At 35.2% G+C, this 23,222-nt stretch overlaps 1 protein-coding gene across 4 annotated transcripts in view; it reads right to left on the bottom strand.

The window, feature by feature from the left end:
- The window catches only part of LOC143037022 (uncharacterized), a 79,140-nt gene extending 56,169 nt beyond the window's left edge, over positions 1-22,971 (bottom strand). For 2 of the 4 annotated variants that reach the window (XM_076205128.1, XM_076205143.1), the window contains exons 1-2: positions 22,723-22,971; positions 14,938-15,000 (exon numbers count right to left, since the gene is read on the bottom strand). In XM_076205128.1, the coding sequence (XP_076061243.1) occupies positions 14,938-14,946 (9 nt within the window). In that variant the 5' untranslated portion in view covers positions 14,947-15,000; positions 22,723-22,971. Of the gene's footprint in view, positions 1-14,937; positions 15,001-21,842; positions 22,348-22,377; positions 22,396-22,722 lie in introns of those variants that run through there. The other 2 variants (XM_076205140.1, XM_076205134.1) reach the window with 2 other exon arrangements.
- Positions 22,972-23,222: the final 251 nt, after the last annotated feature.

Genomic DNA, 23,222 nt, shown 5'->3' with positions numbered 1-23,222 from the left:
TTTGGTCGAAAAACAGGATTGACAAACAGGGGGGAGGAGTCATGCTATTGACTAAATGTAATAAAGGCAACAGAAAGAAAAGACAATGTGGAATTAACCCCTTCAATACGGGGCACATCGCACGTCTGGCAGCATTAGCTGCCAGACGTGCGATGTTGAGTCATAATACTCGCATTATAAAAAATAAAGTCACTGCTCTATCGCTCATTCTCTTTCACCCGTGAATTTTGATAACCATAGAAAATATGATGAAGCCAGTTTACAGAGTATGGGGGTTACGCAGGTACGACTACAATAAATATAATCAAGACATCGGCATCCTCGCGTACCCATTTGCTCCTCATGACGCCTACGTAGACGTCACCGTATGGAAGAGGTTAATCACAATTAAAGTTGAAAATAGCGGTATGAAAAGTAGAAAGTTTATAGTTGTATACGTACCACCAAACACTAAGACTTGGACTGACAGCAAGCACTCAAAATTACTAGAAGACACAAAGAATGAATTAACCAAGACACTGAAATATGGAGAAAATACAGTAATTTTGGGTGATTTTGGGTAACACAAAGGAAATAACATGGGAGGAATTGACAATGGGAGGTGGAGAGGAACTCTGGGGCAACGTTCTACTGGATATGACCATCGATTACACATTGACTCAATGAGTTCAAGAAAACACTAGATATAGACAAAACGAAGAACCATCAAGACTAGATTTGATATTCACCTCTAAGCCTGATGTTGTGGAAGAAATAAACTATAAAACACCAATTGGAAAGAGTGACTACATACTAATAGAGATCGAGCTTAAGGAACAAAATGTTGCGAGAAGGAATGAAAAACATAGAAAAGGAAGATTAATGTACAACAAAACTGACTTTGTAAAACTTAGAAAAAAAAAATAAAAAATGCCTGTTGGGATAAATTTGCAAATGATTAAATAAAGATGGAAGAGAAATGGAACATTTTTAAAGAAATATATAAGGAGGAAACAGACAAACATGTGCCTAAGCAGAAACAGAAACATAAAGTGCTGGTATAATAAAAAGTGTAGCGATGCTAAAGATGGAAGGGACAAAGCTTGGAGATAGAAAAAAGACAAAAAAGTGACTAAATGGCAAACATACATCAAACTGAGAAATGAATACATAGACATACACTGAGAGGAAAAAAGAAATTATGAAAAAGATATAACAGCAAAATGCAAAGATCAACCTAAACTATTTTACAGATATGTAAATGATAAACTAAAAGACAAACATGAAATAGTGAAACTGCATGAAGGAAACAAAGAATACACAGAAGATATAGAAATAGCTGAAGTAATGACCAGACACTTTAAGTCTGTATTTACAATGAAAGCTCATAAATGTGGGCTGATGGTCACCAAGAAGGATCCCCCAAAATGAAAGAAATAACGGTGACATAAAATGAAATAAGGGACCAAATAAAAAAACTCAATGTCAGAAAGTCACATGGGCCAGATGGAATAGCCAACTGGATATTAAAAGAATGCATAGATGAACTCACAGACAAAATACACAAGATAATTGACTTCTCACTCAAAGAAGGAAAAGTACCACAAGAATGGAAAAATGCAAATATTGTACCAATTTAAATGGAGGAGATAAAGAAAATCCAACAAATTATAGACTGGTATCCCTACAAGCACAATTGCAAAAATATGCAAAAGTTATCAAAAATAAATGGACTAAACACTTGGAAGAGAACAAAATATTAAACCCCAACCAATTTGGATTTAGAAGTGGAAGATCATGTACTACAAACTTAATATGCTTTTACTCAAGATTGGTAGATATAATACAAGAAAGATGGCTGGGCAGACTGTGCCTTCCTGGACCTAAAAAAGGCTTTTGACAAAGTACCACACAAAAAACTACAAAGAAAAATTGAAACAATAGGTGGAATACAGAGAGTATTATTGGAATGGATGAAAGACTTCTTGAAAGGAAGAAAAATTAGTGGTACAGGTAAACGTCGACTTACGATGGTATTAGGTTTCGATAGAGCCATCGTAAGACGATTTCATCGTAAGTCGATCCCCAATTTGTGTATCACTGTTCCGTGGTCACTGTACCTAGCCTACCTGTATATTAACCACCAGAGATACTGAATATAGCCTATTAAACATGTACAGTAGTTTATTTAATTATTTTTATCCTTTTTACCATATTCAAACACTATAATATGTATTTTCAGTACGAAACTTAAATCTCGCGGGCAGCAGCCAATGCCAGCCGTACGACGTGACGTAATAATACTCGCATCATAAAATATAGTCACCGCTTATATCGATCGTTCTCTCTTTCACCCGCGAATTTTGAAAACCACAGAGAATGGGATTCAAGGCACATTTGAGAGAATGTAAAAACACAGGGGCGACTACAATAAATATAATCAAGACGCCGATATGGCAGCGTCGCGAATCCACTTGCTCCTCATGACGCCTACGTGTGCGGCACCGTATGGAAGGGGTTAAATTATCATATCGTCGTCGTCATCGTAAAGTCGAACAATCGTAAGTCGCGGCCATCGTAAGTCGACGTTTACCTGTACTTGGAGAAAAGAACTCAAACTGGGTAAACATGTTAAGTGGAGTCCCCCAAGGCTCCGTGTTGGCTCCGATAATGTTTGCTGTTCATATAAATGACATGGATGAGGAAATCGAATGTTATATAAACTTCTTTGGAGATGATGCAAAACTATTGAAGAGAGTAAGTAAAGAAAATTGCAAATCTTTTCAAGAAGACCTAGACAAAGTCTGGAAATGGAGTAAAAAGAATGAAGTGAATTTCAACATTAAGAAATGTAGTATAATGGAGTTTGGAAAAAGTAAAAATAAAATATCTGAAAAATACAAAATTGGAACAAAAAAAGTTACAAAAGTAAACTCAGAAAGAGACCTAGGAGTAATTATCACCTGATACTGTGTGACAAGGTTTATATAATCATTAGATAAAAAATAGAGAGGAGAAACAGGCTGGAGTCACATTTTTTACTAAGAAAGGCTTAAATGTGACAAAGATAACAGGAAATAATAATGTGGAATTGATTATGATAGAAGTTGAAAACAGTGACATGAAAAGTAGAAAATTTGTAGTGTTATATGTGCCCCCAAAAACATATTCTTGGACAGAGAGTGATCATTCCAATATGTTGGAAGACACAATGCATGCATTAAATGAATTATTGAAAGGAAGAAACATAGTAATTTTGGGTGACTTTAACTCTAAAGAAATATGTTGGGAAAAGATGACAGTGAAAGATGGAGAGGACCTTTAGGGAAATGTACTACTGGATATGACCATTGAATACACAATGACTCAATGGGTAAAGGAAAATACCAGGTATAGAAACAATGAAGAACCTTCAAGACTAGACCTAATACATCAGAGCCTGAAATTGTGAATAAAATGGAATACAAGACACCAATTGGGAAGAGTGAACACATACTAATCGAGTTTGAATTGAAGGAGGAAATTGATTTGGAAAGAAACAAGAAACACAAAAAAGGAAGACTAATGTACAACAAAACCAATTTTGAGAAACTAAGAGAATTCTTTCAAAATCGTGAATTGGGAAAACATCTTTAATGAAGAAACAAAGATGGAAGAGAAATGGAATATACCAAATGAAAGTTATAAATAAGGATTAGATAAATACATACCAAAGCAAAAGCAGGAAAGGGTGTGCATTAAGTAATGGTACAACAAAAAATGTACCAAGGCAAAATATGTAAGACACAAAGCTTGGAAAAGATGAAAAAAAAAGTGGCAAATATATATCAAACTAAGAAATATGTAACAATACACAAGGACAAAAAAAGAAACTACAAAAAAGACATAATACACAAATGTAAGGATCAATCCAAATTATTCTGCAGATATATAAATGGTAAATTGAAAAATAAGCAAGAAATAGTAAAACTGCATCAAAGGAATGAGGAATATATAGATGCAGAAAAGGCTGAAATTATAAACATTTTTAAATCTGTATTCACAATTGAAAATACGCAGAATTGGGATGAAGGACAGAAAGATCCCCCCCCCCCAATAAATGAAATAATTGTGACACAGAAAGAAACAAGGGACCACACAGTCCGGATGAAATTGCAAATTGGATACTAAAAGAATGTACACATGCACTAATGGACAAAATATACAAGATAATAGATTGCTCATTCAAAGAAGGAAAAGTACCACAAGATTGGAAAAATGCAAATATTGTACCAATATATAAAGAGGAAGATAAGGAAGACCCCACAAACTAGAGACTGGTCTCCCTTACAAGCACAATAGCAAAATTATGTGAAAACGTTATCAAAAGTAGATGGATCAAACATCTCAAAGAAAATAATATATTGGATCCAAATCAATTTGGCTTTAGACAAGGAAGATCACGTGCCACTAACTTTATCTGTTTTTATTCGAGGCTAATAGACATAATGCAAGACAGGGATCGATAGGCTGATACTGCTTTCCTAGATTTGCAAAAGGTGTTAGATAAAGTACCACAAAAAAAACTATTAAGAAAACTCGAAACAACAGGCGTACGAGGAAAGTTATTGAAATGGATGGAAGATTTCTTGAACGGGAGAAAAGTGAGGGTGGTACTTAAGAGACAAAAACTTGACCTGGGAAGAAATAAGTGGAGTCCCACAAGGTTCTATATTAGTTCTGATAATGTTTGCCATATATATAAATGACATGGATGAAGGTGTAAAATGTTATATGAGCTTCTTTGCAGATGACGTAAAACTACTAAAGAAAGTACAGAAAAAGACTGAATCACTACAGATAGACCTGGACAAAGTCTGGGATTGGAGCCAGAAGTGGGAAGTGAACTTGAACATCAAGAAATGTAGTATAATTGAGTTTGGAAAAAGTAAAAATAGAATATCAGGGCAATATAAAATTGGTACAAAGGGAGTAAAAAATGTTAGCTCGGAAAAGGACCTTGGAGTAATTATTAACAAAGACATGTCACCAGACAAGCATATTATCAAAATAGTTGCAGAAACCTACAATTTACTAAGATCAATAAAGGTGGCATTTAACTACTTGAATGAAGTAATGGTAAAGAAAATATTAGCCATACTGATAAGACCAAGATTGGAGTATGCTGCAGCATTATGGACACCCAGCACAAAAAAGAATATAAAGAAATTAGAAAGAATTCAAAGAGAAATGACACAGATGGCACCAACACTTTCAAAATTGACATATAAACAAAGATGGTCCAAACTGGAGCTACCAACCCTGGAACAAAGAAGAGAGATCTACTGCCCATTTATAGAATCATGAAAGGTATGGAAGTCCTTGACAGAGAAGATTTATTAAAGTGGGATAAGAGAAAAACAAGAGGACATGAAAAGAAACTCAAAAAGGATAGTTATAGAAGAGATCTGAAAAAAAAAAAAAGTTTCCCACACATAGTTGTGGATGTCTGGAACAAATTGGATGAAACAATAGTATGTACAAAAATCATACAAGAATTTAAGAACAAACTAAATGCTGATAGGTACAAAGATGGGTCACTACGAGCATAGCTCCCTTCCCGTATAATAAAACTAGGTAAATACACAAACACAAACACGAAGGAAAAAAGAAACTATGAAAGACACAATACAAAAATGTAAGGACCAATGAAAACTATTCAATAGATATGTGAACAGTAAAAAATAAAAAATAAACAGGAAATAGTGGTATTACACCAAGGGAATAGAATACAGATATAGAAATAGCTGACGTCATGAGCAAACACAAGTCAGTGTTCACTACAGAAAATATAAAGTATTGGGACAAAAGGTATGAGGAGAGATCCCCCATAAGGGAAATAATAGTAACATGAAGAAATAATGGACCAAATAATAAACCTTAATGTCAGGAAATCGCATGGCCTGAATGGAACAGCAAACTGGATACTAAAAGAATGTACAGATGAACTAATAGACAAAATATATATAATAAACTGCTCACTCAAAGAAGGAAATATACTGGAAGACTGGAAAAATGCCAATATCGTTCCAACATATAAAGGGGGAAACAAGGAAGACCCAACAAATTACAAGCCAGTCTCCCTTACAAACACATTAGCCAAAATTTGTGAAAAAGTTATTAAAAAATAGAAGGATAAAACATCTGGAGAAAAATATACTAAATCCAAGACAATTCGGATTTAGACAGGGAAGATCATGTGCCACAAATTTGATCTGTTTCTACTCAAAACTAATAGATATATTACAAGAAATGAACAGGTGGGCTGATTGTGCTTTCCTAGACTTATAAAAAGCTTTTGATAAAGGAGCATACAAAAATTATTAAGAAAACTGGAAACCATAGGAGGGATACAAGTTAAACTGCTGAAATGGATGGAGGATTTCTTGCATGGAAGAAAAATGAGAGTAATGCTCAGAGATAAGAGTTCTACTTGGGAAGAGGTGATTAGAAGAGTTCCACAGATATCAGTATTGGCTCCAATAATGTTTGCTATTTATGTAAAAGTCATGGATGAGTGGGTGGAATGTTACATGAGCTTCTTTGCAGATGACACAACATTGCTGAGGAAAGCAAGTACTGAAATGAACTATTAAGTCACTGCAGAGATCTGAATAGGGTTTAGGAATGGAGTCAGAAGTGGGAAGTGGAAGAAGCAAATCTTAAGTGACGGCAGGGTTGAAGCAATTCACCTAAAGATCAGTATTAGAGGTCACAATAAAAGAGACTTCATGGTGGCATATGTTCCCCCAAAGACAAGAGCTTGGGATGAAACTAAATATAAAAACATTCTAATGAATACAGCTCTTTTCCTAATGAAAAATATTGAACAAAGTAGTAACATAGTCCTTATTAGAGATTTTAATTGTGGTGAGGTAAACTGGGTGGAATGGGAAGCAAGCAGCAAAGCAGATTCCTGGGGAAATACCCTGTTGAGTATACCAATGGAGCAACTAATGACCCAGAGGGTGTAGGAAGTGACCTAAGTAAGAGATGACACTCCCACAAGATTACATCTGTTATTAACAAAAGAGCGAGACATCATCGGTTCTTTGAACTACCTTTACCCAATTGAAAAATGTGACCATGTTACAACTGAATTTCAGTTGGAGGATGAGGAAATAGACCCAAGCAAGGGAGACTCAATTTCAGAAAAGCAGATTAAGAGTTGAGAAAATTCTTTGAAGAAACAAACTGGGAGGAATTCATGAATCAGGAATAATGAGAAAATGGGAAATATTTCTTGACATTTACAAACTAGGAGTGAACAAACATGTCCCAATGACTAGAGAAAGAAGCAAAAACAGCAATGGTTTAACAAAAATTGTGAGATTGCTTGGGGGAAATGAGAAAAAAAAAATACAAACTAGAAATGACTATACCAGAATTCTCAGGAAGAAAGAAATTTTGAAAGATGTGTAGTAGAATTTTGCAAAGATGAACCAAAAATTAATGAAGATTTCCAAACGGTCTTCACAAAAGAGCACAACTTTTTGTAGAAAAGTGAGGGGAGCAAAAAACCAGGTTTAGCAGATATAAATGTATATGTGAGGGAAGTGCTTTATCTCTGGGATAGCTGGACGTAACAAAAGCTTCAGGGCCTGACAAGACCTCAAACTGGATACTTAAAGAATGTAGGAAACAACTAGTGGACAAGATCCACAATCTTATTACATGTTCAATGAAAGAAGGCATTATGCCACTTGACTGGAAAAGGGCAAACCTGGTACCAATTCACAATGGTGGAAACAAGGAAACACCACTAATTTATAGACCAGTATCACTAACCTGCACAAAAGTGAAATTATATGAAAGGATTGTGAAAGATCTGTGGACCAGATATCTTGAAAAGATGAACATTCTGATAGACAGTCAGTTCGTCTTCAGATCTAGAATGTTATGTGTGTTGAACCCTTTGAGCTTTTACTCAAGTGACTGATATGCTGCAAGAGAGAGGGGGGTAGGTGGACTGCTTGTACCTTAACCTAAAGAAGGCATTTGATAAAGTACCTCACAGTCGACTTGTGTGGAAATTGGAGCATGTTGGAGGACTGAGAGGCAAACTACTAGAATGGATTAATGACTTTTTGAAGGAAAGATACATGAGGACAGTAGCAAAGGACAAGATGTTGAACTAGAGAGCAGTAACAACCAGTTCCACAGGGTTCAGTGCTTGCACCAATAATGTTTCTTGTCTATGTTATTGACATGATGGAAATAACAAGGAAGTCTACTTCCCACTTTTGGCTCCATTTCCAAACCTTGTTTAGGTCCCATGTAATGATTCACAATCCGTTCCAGTATTCACTTTCCTCAGCAATTTAGCATCATTAGCAAAAAAGCTCATGTAATAATCCACATCTTCATCCATGTCATTCACATAAATAGTGAACATTATTCGAGCCAATACCAATCCTAGTGGAACTCCAATTATCACCTCCCAAGTTGAATTCCTTTCTCTGAGCACAACTCTCATTTTTCTGCCATGCAAGAAATCTTCCATCCAGTTTAGTAATTTACCTTGTATTCCTATTTTTTCATTTTTTTTTTAATACTTTTTTGTGTGGTACTTTGTTGAAGGCTTTTTGCAAATCTAGGAAAGCACAATCAGCCCATCCATCCCTTGTATTATATATATCTATTAGTCTTGAGTAGAAACAAATTAAGTCTGTGGCACATGATCTTCCCTGTCTGAACCCAAATTGTCTCAAGTTTATTATATTGTTTTCTTCCAGGTGTTTTATCCACCTATTCTTGATCATTTTTTCACAAATTTTGGCTACAGTGCTTGTAAGTGAGACCAGTCTGTAATTTCTTGGTTCTTCTTTGTTTTCTCCTTTATATATTGGTACAATATTGGCATTTTTCCATTTGGTATTTTTCCATGAGTGAGCAACTTATTATGTTATATATTTTGTCCATTAATTCTTCAAATAGAGGCTTCTCAACAAAGAAACAATGCGAAGTCAATGATTGACTTATTCCTTACCAACAAAAAAAATCTATTTAAAGATGTAAAGACTCTGATCACAGATTGGTGGTGGCTAAGTTAGGAATTGGAAAACCAAAGGGAAGAGCCAAGAAAAAGCAGAAGAGATTAAGATTGGAAAGACTGAAAGATGAAGAGACAAAGTAAACACTACAACTGATAGAATTGTGAAAACTGACAGAACTTGAAATGGGAGAAATGAGTAGAAAGGAGAAATGGGTACAAATCAAAGAAACTGTGTATGGGGCAGCTAAAGAGACAGTTGGTATTAAAATCAAATATGGTACCAAAAAGAAAAACACGGCATGGTGGACTGATGATGTGAAGGTAGCAGTTAAGGAAAAAAACAAGATCTTTTAGAAAATGGATGAAAATAAGAGACATTTGAGACAGGCAAGTTTATGAAGATAAACAAAACAATGCAAAAGCAATCAAAAGAACAGCTAAGGAAGAGATGTGGATCAGGATTGGACAGGACCTAGAGACATAGAAGGAACAAGAAAATCATCGTACAGTATGGCTAAGAAGTATAGGAAAGGAAATAATGAAACAACATATGCAGTAAAGGATAAAACAGGAACAGAACTACTGACAGAACCAAAGGAGATAGAAGAAAGATGGAGGGAATATTTCGAAGAACTCCTAAATGTGAAGGATATGGAAGTGGAGGAAGAAGGTAATGTGGAAATACAGCAGGAGAAACATGGAGAGGACCTAAATGAGATTACTATACCAGAAGTGAAGGAGGCACTGAAGAAGATGAGAAGTGGTAAACCCCAGGTGATGACAAGCTACCTATAGAACTATTTAAAGCTGCTGGAGAAGGATGTGTAATGTGGTTGAGACACATCTTGAATAATGTATGGAAAGAGGAAAGAGTACCAAATGATTGGCACAAAGCAATAACATCTCCAATTTATATGGAAGCAAATCAGATTGTGCAAATTACAAGGGTATATCCTTATTATCTCATGTTGGAAAAGTATATGAAAGAATAATAGAGAAAAGATTAAGATCATGTGTTGAGGAAAAACTAGGAACATGGCAACATGGTTTCAGACCCAATAGGAGCACAACAGACCTAGTGTTCACACTGAAGATGATACTGGAAAAGAGCTGGGAATGGGACATTGACAATTTTGTGGATTTTATCAACCTGGAAAAAGACTTCCATAGAATTAATAGAAACAGCCTGTGGAGAGTCTTACAATATCAAGACTATGGCATAAACCCTAAAATGATAAGAACAATTAAGATGTATATATGAGAATACAGAGAGTAGAGTCAAGAAGAGAGCTGGTGAGTGAATGGTTTACCATAAAGACAGGAGTGAGGCAAGAGGAAATGCTCTCCCTTTTGTTTTTCATAATATAAATGGATAGATGCCTGAAGGAAGTGTGTATACTGGAGGAAAACGAGATTACACTGGCTCATGCAGACGATGTAGCTGTTGTGACAGGAAACTAGTACAAGATCTCCAAGAAGCCATGACAAGATGGAATGACACCTTAAACAGGCTGGGGATGAAAATGAATACAGTAAACAAAAGACAGAAATAATGAAAGAAGGTAGAATTACAGAGGAATGCAATATCTATATTGAAAACATTAAACTGAAGCAGAATGAGAAATTTAGTTATCTTGGAGTGCTTTTTGATGAAGAAACAGACAAAACATAGAAATATCAAATAGAATTAAGAAATACAATACAAATGTCAATGCATTATATCCCATACTTAAGGATAGAAACATCCCAACAAAGGCCAAAACCATTATATTTACAACAGTATTAAGACCAGTACTTCTTTATGGGTCAGAAACTTGGACACTGACAACAAGAACATCTTCGCAAATACAAGCAGCAGAAATGAGAGTCCTGAGAATGATCCGAGGAGTGACTAGACGTGATAGAATTAGAAATGAAGAAATTAGGGAGAGATTAAGATGTGCTGAAGATAATTGAAAAGATGTGCTGAAGATAATTGAAAAAAACAAAGCGAGATGGTATGGTCATGTTAAAAGAATGCAAGACACAAGAAACACAAAGAAATCCTTGGAGTGGGCTCCTCCTGGTAGGAGCCCAATAGGATGCCCTAGGAAACAATGGATAGGAGTGGAAGACGCTGCTGAACAAAGAGGAAGAAAATTGCAAGAAATAATTAGAAATGAGGGCTTTTGGGACAGAGACCTTGCATCTGGTGATGAGAGGTGAGAAAGGTGAGAATTCTTCTTTACATTCTTTTAGTATCCAATTTGCAATTCTGTCTGGGCCAAGTGATTTCCTGATATCAAGATTCATTAGTTGATCCAACTTTTTATGTTACTTCCCTCATGGGGGGGGGGGGTGATTGTACTTCAAATCCTTCCTCCCAATGCTGTACTTTTTCTCTAGTGAAAACAGACTTGAAGTGGTTGTTCATGACTTCAGCCATTTCTAAATCTTCTTTATATTCTATATTTCTGTGGCATAGTTTCACCATTTCCTGTTTATTTTTGAGTTTACCATTCACATATCTATAGAATAGTTTGGGCTGATCTTTACATTTTTCTATGATGTCTTTTTTGTAGTTTCCTTTCCCTCTCAGCTCACTTTTACATATTCATTTCTTAGTTTGATACATATTTGCCACTTACCTCTTTTTATCTTTTTTCCATCTTTTCCAGGCTTTATCTCTTCTTTTCCTTGCCTCACTGTATCTTCTGTTGAACCAGCACTTAATGTACACCTTTTCCTGTTTCTCTCTTGGTACATATTTATCCACTCCTTCATTATAAAATTTCATTACAATCATCAATTTCTCTTCCACTTGTCTCTTCTTTGAACAAGTTTTACCAATTTGCATTTGGAGAGAATTTCATAAGTTTCTCAAAGCCCATTTTGTTGTATACCAGTCTTCCTTTTCTGTATTTCTCATTTCTCTCTATATTTCCTCTTTTAGTTCAACCTTTATTAGTATTTGGTCACTCTTTCCAAATGGGGTCTTAAATTCAATCTCATCCTTAATTTCAGGTTCTATTGTAAATATTAAATCTAGTCTCAACAGTTCTTCATTATTTTTATATCTGGTATTTTCTTTTACCATTGTGTCATTATATGTTCTATAGTCATGTCAAGTAATACATTTACCCATAGATCCTCTCTGCCTTTCATTGTCATCTCTTCCCAACAGATTTATTTGCAGTTAAAATCTCCTGTAAGAACCAGGTTACCCTCATCCTTCAGCATCTCATTTAATGAATGCCTTGTATCTTCTAACATTTTTGCATGCTTGCCCTCTTTCCAAGCTCCTGTTGGGGGGGGGGGCACATAAATCACCACAAACTTTCTACTTTTCATGTTGTCTTCAACTTTTATCTTGATCACTTCCACACTGTTTTTACCCTCTGTAACCTTTATCACATTTAAGTTTTTCTTGGCCAAGAACATGATTCCTCCCTGTTTTTCATTTCTGTTTTTAATCCAATAATTATATAACCCATGTCCAACATTATTTAGTGGAAGTGGACCCCTTAACTTTGTCTCCACAATTCCCATGTCTGGTTTTTCTTCTGACAGGTAATCATTTAGTTCACTCAATCTTGAGATTAATCTGTCAATATTAGTGTAGGCCACTTTTATCTTTCTTTTTTCCCTCCATCTCGTTTTCTTTTCCTTTTGTTTCACTTTCCTTTGTGTACTATTTTCTCAGCCTCATGCCTAAGACTCTTTAATAGAGCTCCTTGCTTTCAGTCTCCATTCTTTTTGGATTTTTTCTTTAGCTTCATCTGTGTCTTCTTTCTCTTTCCTCATCATTCATTTCTCTTTTATCCATATATTGTTGCTATGTTCTCTCTTGGCTAACTTGCCTGATTTTGCCAGTATGTCTCCTGCTACCATTTGTGATCTTAGTTTTATCTTTAGGGGTAAATTTCTTAAGAGTATTGTCCCATACTATATACTTCCTCTATTTCTTTTTCTACTTCATGGTCATCTTGTACTTCCTTTAGAATTGTTTTTGCCATTTCTTTTCTTTTTTCTTTAGTACCTAACCAAACCATGTTTTTCCTTTAGTCCATATACAATACACTTTTTTTCTATCCACAGTATCTTGGTCTTATCAGTGTGACTAGTTTTTTCTTTACCTCTCAATCCAGAATTTAACACCAATCACTCACATACACAGCATAAAAACTATAAAAATAGTAGCTAACATTGCCCAAGCCCATCTAGACAAACTAGTAGTGGCTCAGGGATAATAGAATGGAAGCATCACCCAAGAAACCATCGGTAACACTGCTCACTCCAGACAACCCTGCTTGAACAAAACACCTTACAGTAAAATTAAAAGGCCAAGTCCTTCCACTGGAAAAGTGCACTAAAATTCTGGATCTCACTTTGGATACTTATGATCTTCTGCCAATACATCAAACATTTAACAATGAGAATCAACAAGAAAATAAACCTACTAATATCCATCGCAAACACTGGCTTTGGATAACAGAAAGAGACTAACCAATTTTCAAACAATTCATGAGAACCATCACATGTTTCCTACCAGGAAAACATGCTAACATTGAAAGTAACAACAGGTTGTACCAAAACCACTCCATGAGGACTTATGCACACAAAAACAAAAATACCCCCAAAGAAGACCACATGATCATAATAGGTACACAGTTCTTTGCAAGATTACTCAATTCCACACATTTGTCTTATCATACCGGTATCACATAACCACTACCAGAAGAAAAAACATAATACTTTTACATATACAACCTACCACCAGTTTCACATAATACATCCACACAGAAATATTCAAACCCAGATCACAGAAAAATCTCTACAAAACCACCAGACCCAATATTCGACAACCAATCCCCAGACATCAACCCTACAGAAAAATCCCTCCCATGAGAATTAAGAACCACATGGTATGTTTGCATTCAGGACACCATCCAACATTAAAAAATTATAATTACAGAATATGCATGGCCACAGGATCTAACTGCCCAAGATGCAACCACCACAGAGGCCACTGAACACATCCTACAATGTTCCACACTAACAATACCTTGGCAATAATACAATATCTCTTCCCTGTGAGAATTTTGGGCCTACCCTAAGGTCACAGCCAGTTAATCGGGAGCTGTGAGTCTCCTGCAAAAGACTTGGGATAATGGATTGTACTGATTGTTGTGTGTGTAAAGGTTGATGAGTGTTGGATACCATTACCCTTTGGGAAATATTTTTGCACAGTTTTTTGCAAGCCAAAGGGTTTGTCATTCATACATTTATGAGTTTTCTTGACAGTGTGTCTTGGGACTGTCAAAACCTTTATTTCTATACATGACCAACAATCCCATTTTATCCAGCTGAACTTGTCATTTATCATTTATTAATTATATGTGAGCAAAGTGGTGGTGGAATCCTTCTCTGAACCTGTGTTGACTTGGTAAGGATGAGTTCTCTAATGCTTTCGAAGGACATTTCTATCAGTTCTTAAATGATAAAAAAGGAAATAATTAGATCTGTTAGATGCTGGGTTCTTAGGTGAATTTATTTGTTTCCACTGGGATCATGGATGTACTAATTTTCCATTTTTTAGTGAAAATAGCATGTACATCAGCAATTATAAAGATTCCAAAATAAGTTTTTGTTACACCTCATGTATATATACATAAAACTTTTCTTTCCAAGGAGCCACATCTAAAGATGTCATATAAAAAGACACTCAGAATGATCATTTTTGTTTCATTTAATCAAACATACAGGTTCACATATATACACCACACCTGACAAACTAAGTTAAGAAACTGTTCTGACTAGTGGCAACTTGTCTTAATCTACTGACTCACATATGGATTGAGGGTGACTTTCAAGTGGACATAGGATTTCAAATCCAAATTTATACCTCCATGAAGGCCTTCTGATGTAAACTATTATATACTTACCTCAGCCATGATTTGATGATGATGATTCTCCAAACTTCCATTTATTTTCTCACTTTTCTATTACTGCAAATGAGAAAACAAAAATACAAATAATAAAATGCACTATACAGAAGCTACATTACAAATTCTTTCATATAAGCTCTACTTTAATGTCTGAACTTAGGTTCCTACATCAATAATTGCAGGCTCCTAAATCAGTGCTATAAAAGTACTGGTACCATGCAATAACTAGCACCCCACAGCCCGAATAGTAACAGCTGCCCAGGATGTAACACTTCACCCCATACCATACAACACATAATGGAAGACTGCATTATACACAATCATGCACGCGAACAACACAACATACACTCTATAAAGGATTTGTGGGAAAACCCAGTTTCGGCTGTGGCCTTCCTTGGGGAGACGGGACTGCTCGGACAGACAGTCTAGGGAACGACAACAACAACAACTTCAGGATTAATGTCATGGAAACAGTACTCAAACCCTCAGTTTACCAGTCATCTATACACCAAAAGGCCTCTTTTCCCTAGGAGAGGGAGCTATATTGTGTACCAACCCTTCACCCATATCACACCCATCCAACATACATTTGTTATCCCTTTCATCTCAGCTACTTGTGGATAAAGGGCCATCTCTCCTTCCTACTCACTTCCTGTGTCAGAAGCAATGCAACAAGACAATACACCTCCACAGCAGGGCCCAAGAGCCAAAGCTGGTTTACCCCTACAGTTTCATTACATGGTAACCCTTCTTCTTCATCCACTCACAAGTAATTAAAGAAGGCAAAGGGAAATTCCTCCAGGCCACACCAATTTATCATCCAGTGATAGTTGTAGAAAAATCTATTATCCCAGACTTATTGATAGGATTTGCAACTATGAGAAGAGAGCATGATTACATGTCCTGCTGAGTTGGAGATCTTAGTGAAATCATAGTTAATCCCAGTTTTAAATCAATGAAACTTAGAGCCAGTATCAGTAATAAGAGAATCTCTTGAAATAGATAGGGATGATAACAATGATAGGTTAACCACTTCCATACGGTGACGCCTACATAGGTGGCATGAGGAGCAAGTGGGTACTCGATGTTGCTGACGTCGCCATCTTGATTATATTTATTGTAGTCGTACCTATGTAATTTTCATTCTCTCTAAACTGGCTTCATCAGTTTTCTATGGTTATCAAAATACACGGGTGAAAGAGAACGAACAATTGAGCACTGACTTTATTTTTTATAATGCAATTATTATGACACAACATCGCACATCGGGCAGCTAATGCTGCCAGACGTGCGATGTGCCCCGTAGTGAAGAGGTTAAATGATGGCAGGATAAAGCAGTCCAGACCAACAGAAAATAATCTCATATAGTAAACCCAACTCAGATGTTCAAGAAATTGTGTTGGTTCCTTGTATGATGGCAGTTTCCATTTTCTACGGATCTTGTCGGATTTGTGTACTACAAGTTCTGCATTTTCCCAGTCCATCAAGTGGTTGTTACTGTTCCTATGTGCAACACACGCATTGGTGGTGACATAATGACAGATGTTGTATCAGTGTTCTCGTATCTGGGATTTTAGATCACATGAAATTGTCTTTAATGTTCCAGATTGCTCTCTGGTCTACATATACAATGCAACCTCCAAAGGTTGCCATATATACAAAAAATATATATATTTGTGCCCCCAAAGACAGGTTCTTGAGAGATGCCAATGGAGGAAACATAGTACTTATAGGAGATTTTAACTGCAAAGAAATATGTTGGGAAGAGATGATAGTGAAAGGTGGAAAGGACCTTTGGGGAAATATATTACTTGACATGCCTAAAGAATATACAATGACACAATGGGTAAAAAGAAAATACCAGATACAGAAATAATGAAGAACCATCTAGACTAGATTTAATATTTCCATCAAAGCCTGAAATTGTAGATAAAATTGAATACAAGACATCAATTGGGAAGAGTGACCACATAATACATGAGTTTGAACTAAGTAAATATATATGGAGAGATGAGAAATACAGAAAAGGAAGGCTGATGTATAACTAAACAGACTTTGGGAAACTTAGAAACTTATTTCAAAAAGTGAGTTGGGAACAATTCTACAATAGACATGTGGAAGAGAAATGGATGATTTTGAAGGAAATTTATAATGACGGATTGGATAAATATGTACCGACAAAAACCGGAAAAGGTGTATATTAACTGCTGGTTTAACATAGGGTGCAGTGAGGCAAAAGATAGAAGAGATAAAGCTTGGAAAAGATGAAGAAAAAAAAAGAAAAAAAAATGGAAAATCACTATAAGACATAATAGAAAAATGTAAGGACTAACCAATATTATTCTAGGCAAACAGTTAACTAAAAAACAAACGAAATAGTAAAATTATGCCAAGGGAATATAGAATACACAGAAGATATAGAAAAGGCTGAAGTCATGAACAAACACTTCAACTGTGTTCACTAAATAAAATATACAGTATTGGGATGAAAGTGGTGAAATGAGATCCACCCATGAGAGAAATAATTGTAACAAGAAATAATGAACCAAATAATGAACTTTGATGTCAGGAAATTGCATGGCCTGGATGGAATTGCAAACTGGATACTAAAAGAATGAAAAGATGAACTAATAGACATATATAAGGTAATAAGCTGTTTACTCAAAGAAGGAAAAATATCAGAAGACTGGGAAAATAATGTCAATATCATACCATTATATAAAGGGGAAAACAAGGAAGATCCAACAAATTATAGACCAATCTCCCTTACAAGCACAGTAGCCAAATTTTGTGAAATTTTTTTATCAAAAATAGATGGACAAAACCTCTGGACAACAATGTACTAATCAGAGACAATTCAGATTTTGACAGGGAAGGTCATGTACCACAAATTTGATCTGTATCCACTCAAGACTACTAGATATAATACAAGAAAGGGATGGATGGGGTGATTGTGCTTTCCTAGATTTACAAAAAGCTTTTTCTAAAGTACCACACAAAAAAATTAAGAAAACTGGAAACCATAGGAGGGATACAAGGAAAACTATTGAAGTGGATGGAGGATTTCTTGCATGGAAGAAAAATGAGAGTAGTGCTCAGAGATAAGAGTTCTACTTGGGAAGAAGTGATTAGTGGTGTCCCGCAGGGATCAATATTGGAGTTCTATTGGAGAGTATTGGACATGAGGCTGAGAAAATGGTACACCAAGGTAAGCAAAATGAAAGGAACAGAAAATAAGATATAGAAGAAAAAAATAAATAAAAATAGCCTATACTAATATAGACTGATTATTCTCAGGATTGAGTGAACTAAATGATTACCTGTCAGAAGAAAAATTACATAATGAGAATTGTGGAGACAAAATTAAGGGGTCCACTTCCACTAAATAATGTTGGACATGGGTTATATAATTTTTGGATTAAAAACAGAAAAGAGAAACATGGAGGAATCATGTTCTTGGCCAAGAAAAACTTAAATATGCTGAAGGTTATAGAAGGTAAAAAGTGCGGAAATGATCATGATTAAAGTCGAAGACAGCAACATGAAAAATAAAAAGATTATGATGATTCATCTGCCCCCCAAAACAGGCTCTAGGAAAGAGGGCAAGTATTCAAGAATGTTAGAAGATACAAGGCATTCATTAAATGAGATATTGAAGGATGGAGGTAACCTGGTCCTTATGGGAGATTTTAACTGCAATGAAATCAGTTGGGAAGAGATGACAGTGAAAGGTGGAGAGGATCTATGGGGAAATGTATTGACATGACAATAGACCATACAATGGCTAAAAGAAAATACCAGATATAGTAGTGAAGAACCATCGAGACTGGATTTAATATTTACAACAGAACCTGAAATTGTGGATATAATTGAATACAAGACACCATTTGGAAAGAATGACCACATATTAATAGAGGTTGAAATAAAGGAGGAAATTTATATGGAGAGAAATGTGAAATTCAGAAAAGGAATATTGCTGTACAACAAAACGGACTATGGAAAACTTAATAAATTCTTTCAAAATGCAAATTAAGAAAACTTTTGTAAAGGAGAGACACAAGCTGAGGAGAAATGGATGATTTTTATGGAAATTTATGAAGTGAATAAATATGTACCAAGACAGAAACAGGAAACAGTGTACATTAAGTGCTGGTTCAACAAAAGATGCAGATGGAAGAGATAAAGTTTGGAAAAGATGATAAAAAGATAAAACCCAGGAAGTGCCAAATATATATCAATCACAGAAATGAATATGTAAAAGTGTGCAGAGAGGAAAAAGTAAACTATGGGAAAAACATCATAGAAAAATGTAAAGATCAATTCAAACTATTCTATAGATATGTGAATGGTAAACTTAAAAAATAAACAGGAAATAGCAAAACTATACCACAGAAATATAGAATATAAAGAAGATTTAGAAATGGCTTAAATCATGAACAACCACTTCAAGTTGGTTTTCACTAGAGAAAGTACAGCACTGGGACAAAGAAATTGAAGTGCGATCACCCACCCATGAGGAAAATTACAATAACACAAAAAGAAATAATGGATCAATTAACAAACCTTGATGTCAGGTAATTACACAGCCCAGACGGAATTGCACATTGGATACTAAAAGAATCTAAAGAAGAATTAGTGGACAAAATATATAACATAAGTTGCTCACTCAAAGAAGGAAAAACACTAAATCCAAAACCTTCTCAGTTGACCTTTAAACTTGTGTTTACCAACCTGTCAATCACTTAAGATGCTACCTAGCAAAAAATTGCCATTTTTGATAAAGTGCAATTAACCTATCCTGCTATTTTCGATAGTGCTATTAACCTAACCTTTAATCCTATATCATATATTGTACCAATAGGCAATTGTGATATTTGATTGGAGTGATGGACCCCTAAATTTACTAACTCACCTAACTTTACCTAACCAACCAACCAACAAACCAACCAACCAACCAACCTACCTACCTACCTAACCAACCAATCTATCTACCTTACCTAACCAAGTAATTTCCCTCAACTACAAACATCAGAATTATTGAAAACATGCAAAATCAACAAGAAAAAATATTTCTGGAGGCCATTTGTCAGCAACTAGGCATAACAGATTTATTGAAAAAGCATAAAATTAACAAGAAAAAAACAAATTCTGCAGGCCATTTAAACTTGTGATTACCAACCCATCAATCACTTAAGATGTCACTTTGCTAAAAACAGCTATTTTTTATATAGAGCTATTTCAGTGCTATTAATCGCTTCAATACGAGTCAAAATCTCGCAGGCATCAGCAGCTACCTGATGTACAATGATGCATCACAATACTCACATTATAAAATATAAAGTTACAGCTGTATTACTTTTTCTCTTTCACTCTGAATATTAATAACCACAGAAAAGATCAGGCGAGTTTACAGAATATGGGGGTCACTCACCTACAACTACAAAATAAATACAATCAAGACATTGATGTTCATATCCTCATATACCCACTCATACATACTTCATGATGCCTATGTAGGCATCATTACATAGAAAGGGTGAACTTAACCTGCTATTTTTAATAAAGTGCTATTAACCTAACCTGACCCTGTTGTATATTCTACCAAAATGCTATTGTGATGAATGATTGTAATAATGGACCCCAAATTTTCAAACTTAACCAAGCAATTTCCAACAACTATACACATCCGAATTGTTGAAAACACATAAAATCAACATGAAAAAATATTTCTGGAGACCATTTACCAACAACTACTCATGTCAGAATTACTGAAAATGCATAAAATCAGCAAAAATATGGAGGCCATTTAAACTTGTGTTTACCAAATGCTACCTTGGGGAATATAGACTATTTTTATAAAGTACTATTAACCTAACCAGGATTGTCATCTGAGGTATTGAGGTGGTACTCTGGATAATTTTCCTATTGATTCCCTTGTGGCTTGTACAGATTATCAGAAGTAACCATAAATTGATCAATTTCAGAATCCTAAAAGGAATGGATGAACAAATCTCACAAAATACTGTTGCAAGTATTTGCTCATCATTATGATCATACCAGGGCATTTCGTCCACTTTATGATCTCCAACATATAATCGTATGGACAGCCAGAACACGCAGTTGACAACTGCTATAGTGACACTCAAATTCAAACTGAGCTAATGAGCATCTCGTCACTGATTGGCCATGACATCATGAGTGAGTGGTGCATGTTTCTGGTAAACAAACAAACAAACACACAGGAGTGATTTGAAGACACAGATAGGTAGTCCGAGGTGGTAGGATCCACAAATTTTATTTGGATTAAATTATCTTATTATTGGTTTGCCCAATATGATTCAACAGTTCAAAGTCATTGTAATAATGGGCTCTACCATACGATACATTAGAAGATGTGCTATCACGTACTATACAGAATTGGAATTATACCAAATCTTTTCAAGATCCAGATTATTAGTGTGCCTAATCTGCCAGTAATTAACCAGTAGAACAAGTTGCCAAATCATGTGACTGCCGCAGGATCAGTCCAGATATTAAGTCCAGACTTGCTAAGTACCTAAAAGACATGGGCATATACTATTATGCCAGGTCTTTTAATCAAGCCATTATCCTGAGGATGTAAAATAAAAAACATTTTACTCACAGCCAGTTTACAATCACAAATTTGAAAAACCTGTGCACCTCTGTACAGATATGGATGAAGTACAAATTTAATTTCCTTCAATCTTCACAGAGCTATTCCATATTTGTTGGTCTATATTTTCTATTATGCTTTTTCCAACAATGATAAGGGTGGCATATAGTTATTCTAAAATATACTTAAATTTAAACTTTAAACTAAAGGCCACTTTTAACATATATTCATTTATACTATTATCTCAGGGCAATTCCATCTGACTTACCATTACAGAAATAGTTATAGTAACACTGATGAAGTTCTAGGGGGTATGGTAAACAAGCTTGAACCCAGAAACTTTCTTTTGTAATTAATTTTTAATTTATTGTCTTCAAATGTTCGATACACACATATAAGGTACAGCATTTAGTTTCCTGTGTATTTTAATCTCAAAGACCGACACGTGAATAGGGCCTTTTAAACCTGGACGAATGTAAACAAGCTTGAACCCACCACTCATTTGCTCTTCATTTCACGACCAAATTAGAAGTCACATGGTTAAAAATACTAACTCTACGGCCGTATGCTATGTATTCTATTTTTTTTATATCATATTCACTTAAAAAACATTAAAAGTGCTCAAAACATACAATTCCTGGCCGCACTGAATGTAAACAAGCTTGAACCCACCGCTCTTTTCCTCTCGTTCTACTGCTAATGCTTCGCGGTATAATTCAGTATTTATCCGTGCGGCAGGACTCTTAACTACTACATATGAATGTCACCATAACTATTATCTACATAGCCATTAATTAAAATACCTTTAACCATTCAAAATGGCTGCCTCCCTATACACTAACACAGTGTATTACTATTACCACAGGGAAAAGTTCCAACCCTACCTCCTAAAAATATGGATATTCCAAGTCAACACTCAGTACATTTTTTCATCAAACAATGTGTCAGATGTATAATAAAAACCTAAAAATGTGTTTTCAATAATGATTTACTCATATAGTAATAGTTAACCAACATCGTTCATTTTTAACTTGACAGCTAAGATATCCCCGTTACAAAGCACCATGCCTCATGATCTAACAAAGATCAGTTAAATTATCCATGACTGGTCATGCTTTAAGTTTAAGACATTTATTTATGTGACTTACGTCTACAGATGATGGGTCCATGACTGATTTTCAATTCATTTGAGACTTGAGCAATTATACTTTCTACTCAATTGAGCTGTAAATCATATGGATTCTTGAGAACAAATGCTATACGTAAATATATATATAAATACGTATATGTATATATATTTATATAAATCGTGTACTGCGAGTTTTAATATATTTCACAGACCACACTTATTTACGTACGACTTGCTCTCTTCAGCACAACACAACGATGTCCACTAAAGCTCCCGTTTTACAAATGTAGTAGTACATTAGTGATAAATGAGAATGTTTTTATGCGTGTTGTACAAACATTTGCAGATTCGAACTATTCAGCACAGACTGATGTATTTGGAATCACATAAATATTTCAGGTATTTTATTAGAAAAGAATATGTAGATCATAGACAAAATATTTACGACAGTTCTATTCACTGTCCAGGGCAGTAGGCAAGATGCAGGGATGGCCCATCATTCAGAAGGAGCCAAGATAA

This window comes from Oratosquilla oratoria, chromosome 2 (genome assembly GCF_046742065.1).
Source record: "Oratosquilla oratoria isolate Oo_2021 chromosome 2, ASM4674206v1, whole genome shotgun sequence".
Taxonomy (NCBI): Eukaryota; Metazoa; Arthropoda; class Malacostraca; order Stomatopoda; family Squillidae; genus Oratosquilla; species Oratosquilla oratoria.
The sequence above is the reverse complement of the archived record's forward strand: the minus strand, read 5'-3'. Positions and strand labels throughout refer to the sequence as shown.